We start from the raw sequence: 15,721 nt of genomic DNA, 5'->3' as shown, positions 1-15,721 counted from the left end.
TTTCTGCCAACTCCATATCTGCCACAGCATTAAAATGGACCTGGGTAGAGCTCACCTTTCACTGCTTTAGCAGACTGGAGTATTCTGGTCTCCATGCTGGGTGGGGCCATAGCTGCTCCTTGACCGGAAAGCGAGTCTCTATGGCGGATGGTCTGGTTGATAAAGAAGCGCCAACGTCGCACTGGGGAGGAATGGGGCACTGAGTGTGCTGAGAAATCACAGAGATAGCTGATCTGTTATGACAAACTAAGCTAGACTATGGGGAGCCTTATCTCATTCTGTTGCCTTTGGTCCATAAGAAAATATCTCCATGTACTCACTTGTTGAGCTGGTGGGTGTGCTCACATGTAATTGGTCAGTTGATCCAGTCTAGTAAAGAAATTTAGGTTCATCTTTATTTAATCAAAACAGAAAAATTATAGACTAGAGATGGTGATAGATGAAAATCTAGAAATTAACATACCTGTGAATGTGTTTTAAGAATTTCATGGGCTTTCTTAACTATTGCTCTAAGCTCCTCTACAAATTTCTCTTTCTCCACATCAAGGACAAAGTCCTCCTCCACCTACAACAACAATCAACCAAATAGTAAATATCCTGACACGCACTGATACTTTTCAGCAACCAGTGCAGACGAACAGATTGTAAACAGATAAACAGTTTACCATGTAATCTGCTATTTCCTCAGGGGCATCCCCTTCAATGTCAAATTTAAATGTCACCATCTTGTTGCTATGGGTCTCCAGCTGGCATTCCACCATATTGTCCCCACAGCCAAACACCTAAGAAGAACAAGACAGTTAATTCTGTTGAATGAAGCCGATTGGGGGGCATGGACTTTGCAATACAATTATTGATTTGTTGCTATTTTTCACCTGGAGCATGCTCAGTTGAAAGTGATGTGCGACTTTGTCAGACCTCTGACAGGAAGCTCTTCGTTGAGTCTTTAATTTTTCTAACTTCCCATTGACCAAGAGCTGAAGATTTTCTTCCCCATTAGCTGGAACAGACCTGTGGGTGGTAAGGTAGTAGGTCTGTCTGTGAGCTAATATAAGGTAATATAATGTACATGGATTTATTAACAACATACTGTGCATTTGATTATTTTAAGACAAATAAATTAAACTAGATTAGATTAAATAACAACTTTTAAATCCCAGACAGGAAACAAAACTTAGAAGTTAAAGAAGTTTGAAGAAATTGGTAACCACTATCTAGGTATGGGAAATACAAAGACCATACAAGCTGCTTTCAAACCAGGGCTGTGAAAACCTTTCAGTATCAGGACTGTCCTGGACTAGAGACACAGTGTATGATGTTCATACAGCAGCTATGAATGAAGAATGGAGCTAAGATCAGACTGTACTGATATTAGACGTACCCTGAAGAAGAATGATGTTCTGTACTTGACAGGGATGGAGCATCCTGTAGGGTAACATGAATAAATATGTACACACACGAAGAAGTACGCAGGTACACAGGAAAACAAACAAACAAACAAACAAACAAAAATATTAGCAATAGTATTTACAAGTAAAGTCAGAATGTAACTACGGATAAGAAAACATTTAATAACAAACTGATTTTAATATTTTCAAAAGTACCAAGAAGCCACATTCAAAGTTTTTGCAGATAATTAGATAGCAATATACTCATTCGGCCAATATGTCAACAAGGTACAATTCTTTCCTAATTTATACAGCAAACATTCATCATTCCTGTACCTGAGCAATGCCCAGCAGAGAATGGTCACAGTCTTGCAGTGAAGCTTGGGGCAGTTTGGGGGCATTAGAATCAAGCGATTGTAGAGTAGCAACAGGTTGTGAGGAGGTGGGTATAAAGTCGACCTGCCCTGGCAAGGTTACCTGGGCAGCTGGTGGAGATGAAGGCAGCTCTGGAGCAGGGGCAGCAGGGGGGTGGGATGGGAAAGATGGTAGCGATGCTGGAGGACATGAGATGTGAGAAGGGCTGAGGAGCATATGTTGTGCAGGAAAGACGGCATGGGGCAAAACAGGATGTTCAGCATTAGGTGTGTCAGTATGTGTCTGAGTGTGAGAATGAGCCTGTGTCTGAATGTGTGTCTGTGTTTGTGAATGTGTTTGGGCCTGAATGCTGGTTTGTGTGTGTGTGTGAGCTGGCAGCATCTGCTTGGCCTGGTGCTGCGGAGACGGTGGGGTGCCTACCAGTAAATGACTATGGAGGGGCACAGCCCGGTTCTGGGACTGAGGCTCAGCCACATTACTGGAGACTATCTGTGCAGGAGAGTGTGAAGACACCAGATGTGAAGCAGGTGGACACTGAGGAGGAAGCTGATTCTCATCAACAGGTATCAAAGCCTGCTTTAGAGGAAGTGACTGTTGGATGGGAGCTGCAGAGGGTTGCACCAGTAACTGGGTTTGCACAGGAGGCGGAGCTAGCGGCTGTTGTACTTGAGAAAGGTTCTGCAGCTGTTGCTGGTACTGCTCAGCAGACTGAGCCATAGCAGGCTGGGACATAGGTGGAATGACTGCAGGGTCAGCGGTGCTTCCTAAGGGCTGCTGCTGGGCCTGAGCAACTGGATGTAGAGCTTGGCCTGGAACATAGGCTTGTTGAGCCTGTTGCACAGGATGAGAAATCACCGCAAAGGTTGCAGAGTCAACTACAGAACCGAGATCTGTTTTGGTTCCAACACTTCCCGCTGAAGCAGGAGACAGAATCATCTGCTGATACTGCTGTACTGGTTGCTCTTGCTGCTGCTGTTGTGCAAAATGGGTTAAACCCTGCTGTACAGATGCTATGGCTTGGTGGGTAAGCTGGGGGGCACACTGAGGGGTCACAAGGCCAGTGGCAGCCTGAGCATGCACCTGACCAGGTGGCTGGCCTTGAGTGTGTTGTGGGAGCTGGGGCTGCATGAGCCCTGGAGAGTCATGTTGGACCTGACTGGTAATAGAGGCAGCTGGGGGCTGGACAGCAGCTTGGCCCATCCTCTGAATGTCAACAATTAGGCCCTGACCATGCGGTAAATGGGACTGACTAATTGTTGGATGCAGAGTCTGGCCTAATGGCTGAACAGTTATCTGGTTCTGTGTGGGAGCGGTATGTCCTGGATAATTAGTGTGCAAAGGAATTTGCTGGGTCTGGATGACTTGAGTCTTTTCATTGATCACTGCTGCTGGAGGAGTCACCTGGGCTTCAGTCACAGCCTGAGTTGCCTGAGCTGTGGACTGGACTATAACTTGCATTGGGACTTGGCTTTGGTTCTGGAGATGAGCCTCAGTTTCTCCGTGCTGGATAAGGACTTGAGCTGGCACAATGGACGCTGTCTGGAGATGGGTCTGTGTCGTCTGAGGGGCAACGGGGACCTGGGCATGTGAGATAACTTGCTGAATTAATTCATTTCCAAGTGGAGCTCCAACTGGGATAAGAGGTTCCATTACAGAGGTGTGATGCTGTGGCTGTGCAACAAATGCTTGCTGCTGCTGGATCAATGCTACTTGCTGTTGTTGCTCTATCACCTGTTGCTGTGTGAGAGCGGTATGAGGCGTAAAATGAGCAATGTTTAGCTGTGGGACACACACGTGCTGAATATCAGGTGGTTGCTGCTGAAGCTGCTGCTCACTGTTATGGTGTGGAACAGGCAGACCCTCTTGCTTTTCACTTTGCTGAAGCTGGATCATGGCTGCTTGCTGCTCCTGGATCTGTTGCTGCATCAGAGCCTGTTGCTGTAATCTCTCTGCTTGCTGTTGTTGTAACAGGACTTGCTGCTGTCTCTGTTGTTCTAACTGTTGCTGTAACAGAGCTTTCTGTTGCTGCTCTTGTTGCTGCAGATGCAGCTGAGCTTTCTGCTGTAGCTGCTGCTGTTGTAGAATAGCCTGTTGTTGCAAATGCTGCTGTATAAGTACTTGCTGCTGCTGTTGCTCCATTTGTTGGAGAAGAGCTTGCTGCTGCAGCTGTTGTTCCTTTTGCTGTTGATTCTGCAGGGGTTGCTGCTGCAATATAATGTGTTGCTGCTGTTGTGGCTCAGGTTCCTTTTGTGTTCCAGCCTGGTGTTGTCCAGTCTTTTGATACAAATGGCTCTGGTGCTGTGAAACAGGTTGTTGCTGTTGCTCTGATTGCTGTTGCAAAAGGGCTTGTTGTGGCTGCTGTTGTACAATACCTTGCTGCTGCTGCTGCTGCTGCTGCTGCTGCTGCTGCTGCTGCTGCTGCTTGTGTGGTGGATGAATAAGAGCTTGCTGCTGTTGTTGATCCAACAACTGCTTATGTATAAGTGCCTGCTGCTGCTCCAGTTGGTGCTGTTGCAGGTGGGCCTGTTGCTGCTGCTGTTGAAACAGTGCTTTCTGCTGCTGCTGGTCAAGCTGCTGTTGGACATATGTCTGATGCTGCTCTAGCATTAGAGCTTGTTGGTGCTGCTGGTGCCCGAGCTGTTGCGGCTGTTGCTGCTGAAGCTGTTGCGGTTGTTGTTTTGCTGTCTGCTCACTCGCATCCCCTGTCGTTTGCTGTTTATACGTCTGATGCTGCTCGCCTGGTTGTGGCAACGACATAGCTTGCTGCTCCATACCTGTTTGTGCAGGTAACATTTGTTGATGAGGAGTTGGCTGGACAGGTGGAACAGGCTGCTGTACGTAAATCTGCTGCTGAGGTTCATGCTGATGTTTCTGGACAGCTGGAGCAGAAAGGCTCTGGTGTGGCTGTTCCACAGGTGGCTGAGTAGCAGTAACTTGGTCATGGAGTGTGGCCTGGGCCTCCATTTGCTGCTGTGGCTGCTGCTGAAGGGAGGCGGTTTGGGGATCCATTCCTGCCTGTTGTTGTTGGACAATAGTCTGATGCGGAGGGATCATTACTGGCTGTGTTTGCTGGGGTGCTGCCTGGGCAATGAGATCAGTGAGCTGCATGGGAGTGGCAGGGGGTTGGGTCTGCTGAGCGAGGGGCACAATGCTCCCTGCTAGCCCAGCAGCATCGCTGACCGACATGGATGCAGTGAGAACATTAAGGGGGGCTTGTGGGGAAACTGGGGGCATGTATGACTGTGAAGGGGCCATCGATCCATCGGGAGTGGCAGTCTGAAATGTATCTGATGGGAATGTGTGTGACTACAATGACAGAATGATGATTGGTGCGGAAAGAAGAGGGAGAGAGTAGTAAAAATATGTAAGAATAAGCTCTGGGAGGGAGGATACATCGTCAGAAACATTTAATTTTTTACAACAGGGTCTCCCACAGTGTTTTATGGCAGAGGTGGGTGGCATTCACTAAAATACAGACCCCCACAGCTAAAGTTAGAAAAAGACAAAGCAATCAAACCTTCAGCTAAACTGATCAGAAACACTATTTCACACATCAAGTCCACACATTTAATGGGAGAGGCTATTAATCCATTGCATCTCGCAACCTCTGCTAACAAGTTTCCTGGGGAAACCCTGTAAGATGTACAATAAGATGGTCAAGCTCAGAGAATTATGATTGCTGGAGTTATTTATGGCTCTGGTTATTTGAGGGAAAACAACCCAAATACAAAGTCAAGACAAGTTAGTACGTTCACCCTTTTCACCTGAAAATACTGTTGAGGTACACTCGGTGATACCTGTGGAACCATGCCACCTGGCTGAAGAAACGCTTTGCCAACGGGTCCCCCTCCACTCTGGCCTATGGACATGCTGGACATGCTAATACTCTGACCAAGACCCACATTTGGAACTCTTCTGCTCTCAGCAGGGGGGGGCATTTGAGGATGAGCCAGTGCACCGGTGACCTGTAGTGCGAGAAAACAGTTAATGAACAATTTATCAACACAGATTTCAAGCTGTGATCAATTCTCAGTGTGGTGTTATTCATCTGTGAGCTGAAAACAACATTTGCACCTACAGATGCTAGAGAGGGGAGAGCAGTCTGGGACTGGGTGTATGACTCCCCTTGCTGAGAATATGCCTGGCTCTGTCCACTTGCATATGATTCACAGCTGGCAGACCCGATACTCTCACCTGCTGAGAGAAAGACAATTTCAAAAAACAAGAAAGAACCTAGAAATGCAAACTACACATACTTAGCCAAGTCACAGTGTTCATAGTAATGGTGTTTTATTTGAACTTCCATCATGTCAACTATTTCATGATTATGTCTTATTAACTCACAACGTGACTGTCCAATAAACCTAAAGGTGTGTACTTTACCTGGCAAATTAAGGGCCGTCCCACTGAAAATACATTGCTGCCTGACATGCTGGTCCACTTCAGGTAGCTCCTCAGACTCCTGTCCTCCTCCTCCAGTCTGTCCAGCTACCACTGGCCCCATTAGGGATGAACCAGATGGATAAGAGGGATGAGAGTAGGTGTCAGAGGTGAGACTGGAGTCTCGTCTTTCTTCCAGGCCCTGGTGCTGCTGGAGGAGCTGCTGCTGTCGACGCTCCCGTGACTTTTTGATCAGATTTACTCGATCCCGGATGGATTTTCCCACCACCTTGGCATCGCTCTCATGAAAGAATCCTGACTTCACCTGTAACAAGGCAGAATGATTTACTTGAAATGGGTGATAAATGAGCTGAAGGATTTCCCTCACCTGACCTTTCTTCAACCTTTAAAGCATCAAAGCCTTTTCCTAGTCTACCCTACACCATACCTGACCCTGTGGACCCTCTTTCTACCTATTACACATGAATAGTCCTTGTGTCTTACCATCTCAAGAGCCACCTCCTCAGCACTGTCATTCTCTAGGTCATAGCTGAACTCGATGGCCTCATTGTCTTTATGCTTCCCCTTAAGCTTCTTTGGCTCTTCGACCCAAATCCGGAGAGCTAGACAGTCCTGGGTTCCTGTGTCCTCCTCAGCCAGCTCCACTCGCACCCCTGTGTCCTCTCCAAAAAACGCGTGGTTCAGGAGATCCCTGATGGAGAGTCTGCCAAGAGAAATACAACAAAAGTTGAAACAGACACCAGGGTGTTTTGTAACGGCCTGATCAGGAATTCTCTACGTCACGGAGCAGTTTGTCCTGTTAAAAAAGCAAAACCTGTTACCTCTGGCTCTTGTTTTGACGAATGCAGCCTTCGATGATCTCTTTGATCTCTGGGTCATTCACTTTATCAAAGCTGGCTGGCTTTATACCCTGCAGAGAAAGAAATGAGAACTTTGTTATATTGGAAATGACGGAAATGACGGAATTAGGTTCTAGGATATTTAGTTAGACAGTTAGTTGGAAAAGCATTTAATGAAACTAAGTAAGCATTAGCTTTACACATCATCACCACGAACATGCTCAGTTGGTACGACAGTAATTCAGCTGAAGTGGCTTACGCTTGTGACTTTGCGATAGATCTGAGCTGCGTTCTGGCACTCAGAGTAGGGATATTCTGAAGTAGCCATCTCCAACATGCACATCCCAAAGGCGTAAACATCCACAGACTCGTCATAGTGCTCCTCGTACATCTCTGGAGCCATGAACTCTGGTGTTCCTGTTGAGACCAGACGGTGGTTTATAGTCAAAACCAAGCAGAACTGCTGCATGCTGCTCGTTTACATCCTGAATTAAACTTTACGGAGCTAAATGGTACTCAAGAGTGCACCGCTCACGCTGCCTCACAGAGGATGCCTCTCATCAGTGGTTTACATTAAGTGCTGCCCCCATGGATTTTAGAGTGATTTTGTCATTGATAATCTATACTCCTAAGCAGCTGAGGCTCTTTGTAAAAATCTGAACAGCGCTGAATCCAGAGAAAAGTATATTTAGAGGCCTGACTCAGTTTGCTGATGTAGATATCACATGCCTGGCATTGCACCCAAAGCAGGTGATCTATTATGAACCCTACCTATGACACTCTTGGCAAAGGAGGTTCTCATAAGAGTGGCCAACCCGAGGTCTCCTATCTTGACTGATCCTGTGGGGCCTGTTATGAAGATATTGTCACACTTGAGGTCTCGATGGACAATTGGAGGAGTCCTGGTGTGGAGGAAATGAAGGCCCTTCAGGATCTGCCTACACCAGCTCCTCAACACCTTGGGTTTCATCACCTTAAAGCGTTTCAGATAACTGTGCAGAGAGAGACAAGATCATATGTTTAAATTACAATGCCTTCTAATAACTGGTTATTTGAGTCACACATTATGTATTTAAAGTGAGATTCATTTGTTAACCCCATCAAGATGAGTGGCCTCCAGTACACCGTCTGAAGCTTCGAGCCATGTCAGCTTTGTGTTGATTTTTGGGGAGGAGATCGAGCAGTCTCATCAAATATTTACTGAACAATGGAGCCACGTCTTGTTATTTTATAACTAGGAAAGCAGGTTTACAGCTATTCTTTGCACTGTTCTTATAGCTGATAAACAGATGGTATCACTCACAGAAACTAATTTAGATTTCATGCTTGTTAAATGCCTCATTATATAACTGTTTGCAGTACAGAGCTGCCACCTGTGGCTGACATGTACTGTAGTGGGTGCCAGGACGGTCAGGAAATACAAAAAGCATAAAGGGATTACAGGGTTTCATGTTAACTACAGCTAAAAGTTGCTTTTTAATACAATTAACATAAAAACAACTGAAATGGCACAATAATAGACAGCTATCGTTGGGTGGGTATTAATGAAACGAGAAGGTTTTGCTAACGTCTTGAGTGTTCCTGAAGTCATGAGTTCAGTGACCAGGACGATGCACTTCTTGCCGCGGAGCACGGACTCCCAGGAATCATAGAAGCGGACGATGTTGGGGTGCTGAAGCCCCTTCAGCATCTCTGCCTCTTCCTTGAAGCGTTGCTGCTCTGCCTTGGTGAGCTTGCGGTCCTGAGGTGGAACAAAAATACCAAGTCACATGGCATGAACACGATCATTCGCTGGAGAGCTTTTTCTATATGGCAACTGCAAAACCGCAAACACTTGCTTATTTACATAATCTGTACTGAATGCTGCCAAGCAGTTCTGCTCAGTGCCCAAAAGTACATAAGCTACCTGGTACTGCATATCCATGGGTCTGCATGAACACCTGCTGCCACTAGATGTCACTAGCAAAATAGAATTGCAGTAATGGTGAGACAACACCCAAGCCTTAGCTTTATAAAACACATAGCTGGTGCATTTTGCACACATACCCAGTATGGCGGACAGACGGGATGAGCCAGACCTTAAATTCAATGGCACAAGCAGCAGCAAACAATAACCACGACTAAATCCTAAATACAGGTGAATATATTATTTATAAAAACTAAGATTCATGTAAATTATTTTCTCATATTTTTTCTTGACTTCATGTTGGTCTCATCAATAAGGTCTGTTGTTTACAGATGAATATAGTCACATATTAAAATTACCTTAATGCCAAGTCAATAAAAATGCACTTATGAATATGCAAATGATGTGACAGTGATCAGATATTACAGAATCAATCAAACACAATGATGATAATTAAAGGATTTTACAGTGGAGAGGATCCTGACTGGCTCCACTTGGTCAGTGTGTATTTTTAGACTTGTCAGAAGCAACTGTGGTTGTCTGCTATTCCCATGTGTACGAAAAATCAAAGCATTTCAGGGATGTGGACTTTCGACCTCAGTTGTCCTTTTAACCTGCCATGCTAATGCTTTATTTAGGGTAATCAAAAGTTTTAATATAAAAACTGGGTTTAATACTCTCGGTTTGTAGCCCTCAAACACTTTTGCAGGAGCAAAATGTATTAAAAAACATAACATTTGAGTCAGATGGCAGCTATTGTCATGTTCCAAACAGATCTCACTATAAATAGAAGTAATCATAACACTGACTTTCCACTGATCGATTCCGATCGAAGCTCTCCAAAGGGAGGCGTGTACTGCAGATGTTTGGGTGAAAATAAACAGACTTTCATGTAATGCTTGTATATCACTGCATCTATTCACGACATATTTATTAGATGTTTGTACTCTTCTTTTTTTTTACCTCTGCTTCTCCTTCTCTATGTCTGTGGTTTATCTTCTCAGAGATAGTTTGCTCCCTGTGTCTACACTGGTTCTGTATCCTTTTCTGGAAGCACTGGTGGAATGAATCTCTCCACAGGGATGTAACATCAACAAAAGGCTGCTCCTCTTTGCACGATTAAGGCTAAGAATAAGTTGCTTAGCATAAACCAGACATCATACCTTAATTCCTTTAACACCAGCTTCGTCCTGATACTATGGGTATGTGTTTTTTGTTCCACTGTATGTGTGTTTCTGATGATGTGCAGGCATGTCTGCCCATGCTGAGGTGTCAGTGCCGCCTGTCTCTACCCTTGCATGCTTCAGTTAGGGAATACTGCCTGTGTTTGGGTGCCTCTGTCCTCTGTCTCACTCCACAGCATCACTCTGCATCACTGTCTGGCACAATGCGAGACAGAGGACTTGCCTCTGCTGCCTCCTCAGTCTCGACAGTGTCTCCCCTACTGTGTCGCATCAGTCAGCCTCAGGGTTAGCAAAGGGCACAAAGAGTTCAGTCAGCGAGGTTGTTTCCAGACAGACTCACATAAACCTACCCCCCCCCCCCCCCCCCCCCCCCGCCACATTCCCACTCACACACATGCACACTCATATTCACACAAACACACACACAACAATAACAAATGTCTCTCTAGATAAAAGGCAATACAAATATGTTATTACTGAATTAGGGGGCCCCACTATGATCTGGAACAGTATGCTACAGTTCATCAGTTCAACTCTGGTACAAGAGCAACTCACAAAAACAGATCTAACAAAAATGACAGAGCAAAGCCTTCAGATAAATGTGAATGGGGACGCAATAAAAAACAGAAAGTGAGGCACAGTCATATTCTTACAGGCCTGGTCTTTCTTCCTCTAAATCAGCCAGATAGCTCTCCTATGTTACCATAACATGCCATAACATTCATGTGCAGTTTGCTCTTACTGTGTGCTATATACTGTACCAATAAAATATAAACAACCAGTGAGAGACACTGACATATGCACATATTCGCACATACCTATCGCTGTTTAGCCTAAATAGTGTTTAACCAATATCCAGATTTTCACTTTATGTTCAGCACTAAACCATGAGCCATGTCAAAGACGTAAATTATTGTTAGAAGGTGTGTAGTATTCATTCCACGCTAATTGTAATGAGTTCATTTACATGTTGGGGTGTTTGTTTCATCCCCACCTGCATGATCTGTCTGGTGAAGCAAAGCTGTTGTTACACGGTGTGTCTGGGGCAGTAGCCTGAGAACTATAACTTATTTAACAGACCTAAGACCTGGTTGTGCACCATGAGATTTTTTTTGGATCAGACATCTGGTAGAGCAGAAGGTCAAGCTGCATGTTAAGTAGCCTCATAAAACTCCAAGGGAAATTAGCAGGACATGGCTACAAGGCACAACTGGTAGATGGTAAGAGGCTGGATTTGTGAAAGTGTGTAAGCCCTAAATCATCTGGCAACACTGCCTAAGTAGCAGCATCAAAGATCATAAGACGACCTGGCTTCCACAGTTACGTTTCCACCTGAAGAAGAAGTGAGCTTAAGCTGCAGTCGGCAGGATAAATAGTGTGGATTCAGGGCATTATCAAGCAATATGGGCGCATTATTCTTGCTACAGGTAGATATTTATGAGGACATTAATGTCATATGCATTGCCCTGTGGAGTGGAAGTAACCATGTCAGTGTCAGACAACCTGAGGTGGCCGGTGGCTAGGATCAGATTACTATAAACTACCACAGCTCAGACTAACAAGCCAGATTGCTGGAGGTTAACAAGATAGTTTGCTGGAAAAGGACTGACCTGCACGCCAGATTAGAACTCCAGGCTAGAGGGCCAAGTCCACTAACATCTCTGGATACCTCTAACTACTACAATACAGAAGCCATTTGTTTTTAGGGAACTACTTGTCAGGAGGTCTCTGTGTTTTAGAGCCACGACACCTGTGCTGTACCGTGGTAGAGTCACTGTAACTGAAACTGAAACTGAAGCCATACCTCAGTACAACTCTCCTTGCTGTCGTAACACGTGTTACAAACAGCATTGTCCACATAAAGCTGACTTGGTCAGTTTATTAGGTACAAATAATTAAAGTGATGTGGCCTAGTAACTCCTCCCTGTGTGAAGGTCAGTGCTCGTTTATGTTGACAGGTGTTTACTCTGTGATAATTTGTAGATAAGCTCTAGTTTGTGCTGCTGCCAAACTGAACTGTGTCGTACAGGAAGGCGCTTCTGTTATTACTGAAATAAATGGGGTGGACAAAATAATAGAAACAATGTCACATGACATCGGTGCTACTTGAAAAAGATCCTAAGGAGCTTCAAGCCCGCCTTTTCTGATTGGACTGGCTTGAATAATAATCACGTCATAACAGTCTGACCATAAATGCTCCAGATTCATTGACCAGTTAATGCTAATGTTACATGCTCAATGTCTCACACATTCAATAGCAACTGAATCTCCACTGCCGGCTGCATACAGCCTGAGGGGAGCTTTCCAGCTGTCATAGTCGAACATGTGTCCAGTCAGTTCAGCTGTAGTCTAGTCGGACCTCTGTTCGTTTTGGTCGCCCATCAATAGTCTGTCTCTGCCTCAGCTAAGCCCTTAACTGCTGCTCTTTGCTACTCTTTCAAAGCCTATTACCAAATACTGTTTCCCAAATCACTTGCACCAGAGTCAAAACATAGAAAACCAGCCTCATATTTCTAACGTGACAGACTGCAGGGACCAGAGGTGATCTCTCATCTCAACTGCATATAAGTGAGCAAGGGGTTCAGACCTTAGATCTTGTTTCTCAGGGGCTGCACACTGAGATCTGAGGTTAGTTTAACCCTCTGCCAAGTCAAAGTCCAAGTTTTCAAGTGCACAACATGGCATGATGTTTGAATAGCAGCGTGTGGCCTGACATGTACTTGCAGCCATAAATCCAAAGGTTTTATAACATGTAATTAAGGTGCAAATCATCATGGCACCCATGGCCCTGCAGGTACTTACACCTGGACACTGCTCTAGTGTTTGTAGTCCTGTGAGTGAGGCCGAGCTGAGCTGGACCAGTCTAGGATGACTGGGCTGAACCAGTCTGGTTCCTGCCGCCCGAGTTATGCTGTCTGTGCAGGATTTTTGTTCCCGCCTGACAGGCACCCACTGTAATTAACTCCCTGGATCACTCTGCATGCTCACTTACATAGACAAAAAGTGATGGGGGAAAAATGAATAGAGGGAGGGATAGTGAGAGAGGAAGCAATAGGGAGGGTGATAGGCAGATATAATGGCATATATTAACACAGACACAGAGCAACAGCTTGCACACGGAAATGTAATGCATGTACAAGACACTTACCAACCAGTGTTACATGACTAAGGCAATAGCAAGGGAGATATATAGCAATAACCTTATATCTGTTCCCCGGTAGAGGGAATGGAAAAAAGAGAGCTGGTGTCAACACTGTGAACTTTAATTACCCTCTCTTTCAAGCTGCATTTGGACAGCTAATCCCCTGGCTTCCCTCTCTGTGTGGACACAGGAGGAGACGAGCTCGGGTGCTTCCAGGCTGCAGACTCACAGAATGGTGGAGCGAGCTAAAACAGTGCTGGGTTAGTCATGTATGGTGTAGGCTGATCATGACCCCGTCCCTTCCAGTGCCTTCAAAAGGGGATCTGACTGTCCATCGTCTTATGGCATTACGACACAGAGACACAAGGTGTTCGCTGTTTGATGAGCTGATAGGAAATGTGCACATATCTGAGAACACAGTCAATTTATTAAAATTAACTATAACAGTGTTTTACCACAACTAACAAAAATATTAATGCTCGTTATAATCCCTAACTAAGTATTGTGCTATGAAATATTGGCATCACTGCCGTTATCATTTCATCCACCACCAGCAGGAGAAATTAGGGCTGGAATCAAGTTCATCAATATTAGCACATCAAGCTGTTCATATCCTGTTATCACTCTGATCGCTATTATCCCCTAAAATGCCACTTTGCACCGACACTGTAGCAGCTTTGGCAACAGGGAGTAAACAGGTCAAATCATGTGACCCGAAAGACTACAGTGTTTGAACAGTGCTGAATGTTGCGCTGGATCCCTCTATAGCAGTGACCTGGCCACCGTGTACTGTCTGTGTGTGTGTGTGTGTGTGTGTGTGTGTGTGTGTGTGTGCGCGCGCGCGCGTGTGTGTGTGAGGGATGCCATGCAAATCCTGCTCGTCGTCTCCTGTCTTTCCTCTCTCACCTCCTGTGTCTCTTTTCTTTCTCACACTGCCCTTTTCTTTTCTCTGTGCTGCTGCTCAGTGTGTGAGAATGCTCTCTCAGAGGTCGTCCACCCATTTATTTATAAAATGTAATTCAATAAATGAAATATTTATTTAGAAAATAAATGTTACAGAAGGTTTCTAATTGTATTTTTTGATTGATGTAGCCTTTAATGTGTTCATGCCTCAAAAACAAGTAAACAGGAAAAACTAGTTTTCCTCCCTGGGATTTAATTTGACCCACTGTGTTTTTGGAGACAAGACTGAATACCACAGATTCAATATGGGTGCACAAATCAGCTTAAGTCTAATGTCTTTTCTTTTTTCCAAAATAAAAAATTTACCAGCTCAGTTTAACTCACAGTCCTGGGCCAAAGTAAAATAAAGTGTGGTGCCTCTGCTGTGTGGGGACAAAACACAGTAATGATATTAGTCTACCTTTGTTTTAACAAAGACAGATCATGTTATTAAATAGAACTGAACAAAAGCAGAAGCAGATTCACCAGGTGTTGGAGAAAAACCAGAAAAGGTAATGGGGAGAACGCCTGCTGCTTTTTAGGGCAAAAGACAGAGGCTGAGCTCAGGGATTAGTCGAGGCTCTTGTTTTGGAATTAACTCCAAACCAAACAGGACTGACTTTTCTCACACAAAGCCAGCAGTCAAATCAAATGGCTTACCATAACACTGCTCTCTATTGTACAGATGCGTTTCTTCTCTCCTCCACAAGTCTGTCTCCCACCACATGCTGAATTCACACCATCTCACAATGTTACTTCTCAGCATAACAAAGGAGGCTGGATACATCATGAAGAGACTATGGCAGCGCTCTGGTATTGACCATTTACCATATTTCATTATATTCCTCCCACCACCAAGTCAATGCCTGGTTTCCTACAGCAATGTTTGCTGTTGTTACACATACATTTGCCACAGTATTCCTGTTTGCTCTATGCTCACAAACTGGATCCCATTCAGAGCTTCCCTTTCACATGACTATTTCCATTTCATACCCCATTACACTGCACAATAGACAAGGGTGGGCTGTCACATGTACTGTTCAGTAGCTGCAGTCTGATGCATGTTTAAACTAGAATCATAAGGTTGACAATATCCATCCATCATCTGTACCCCCTTAGTCCTAACCAGGGTCACAGGGATCTGCTGGAGCCTATCCCAGCTCTCTTTGGGTGGAAGGCAGGGGTCCACCCTGGTCAGGTCAAGGTTGACAATATATTTAGAATAAAAACTTGGGATAGATAGAGGCTGGTGCTTGGTCACACTGAACTATGGGTTCCCCCTACATGATTTAAAATATTACACATACGACACAATACAATCCCTAAAATTATGACATCTCTGCATATAATTGAAAACAATGCAGGAAATATGGCTGTTAATAGGATAGGATACCCTACCACTGACAGCCAATGACTCTATTATTCATAACAGTCCCAGGAAAGAAACCAATTTTACTTTGTGCTAAAACTCCACTATGAGCGATGCGCCTCCTTTTCACCCCGGTCTCTACTGAACTACATTTTCACAGCATGAATAGTAAACA

The 15,721-nt window shown here is 44.8% G+C and overlaps 1 protein-coding gene across 5 annotated transcripts in view; it reads right to left on the bottom strand.

The window, feature by feature from the left end:
• Positions 1-15,721, bottom strand: part of wnk3 (WNK lysine deficient protein kinase 3) — a 32,942-nt gene that overhangs the window by 8,876 nt on the left and 8,345 nt on the right. For 3 of the 5 annotated variants that reach the window (XM_026333067.2, XM_026333071.2, XM_026333068.2), the window contains exons 3-17: positions 8,572-8,744; positions 7,775-7,995; positions 7,263-7,420; positions 6,986-7,074; positions 6,648-6,867; positions 6,147-6,468; positions 5,842-5,960; positions 5,528-5,728; positions 1,725-5,069; positions 1,382-1,425; positions 876-1,011; positions 666-782; positions 464-565; positions 321-369; positions 56-208 (exon numbers count right to left, since the gene is read on the bottom strand). In XM_026333067.2, the coding sequence (XP_026188852.1) occupies positions 56-208; positions 321-369; positions 464-565; positions 666-782; positions 876-1,011; positions 1,382-1,425; positions 1,725-5,069; positions 5,528-5,728; positions 5,842-5,960; positions 6,147-6,468; positions 6,648-6,867; positions 6,986-7,074; positions 7,263-7,420; positions 7,775-7,995; positions 8,572-8,744 (5,449 nt within the window). The remainder of the gene's footprint in view (positions 1-55; positions 209-320; positions 370-463; positions 566-665; positions 783-875; positions 1,012-1,381; positions 1,426-1,724; positions 5,070-5,527; positions 5,729-5,841; positions 5,961-6,146; positions 6,469-6,647; positions 6,868-6,985; positions 7,075-7,262; positions 7,421-7,774; positions 7,996-8,571; positions 8,745-15,721) is intronic. The other 2 variants (XM_026333070.2, XM_026333069.2) reach the window with 2 other exon arrangements.

Source organism: Mastacembelus armatus, chromosome 7, assembly GCF_900324485.2.
Source record: "Mastacembelus armatus chromosome 7, fMasArm1.2, whole genome shotgun sequence".
Classification (NCBI taxonomy): domain Eukaryota; kingdom Metazoa; phylum Chordata; class Actinopteri; order Synbranchiformes; family Mastacembelidae; genus Mastacembelus; species Mastacembelus armatus.
The sequence above is the reverse complement of the archived record's forward strand: the minus strand, read 5'-3'. Positions and strand labels throughout refer to the sequence as shown.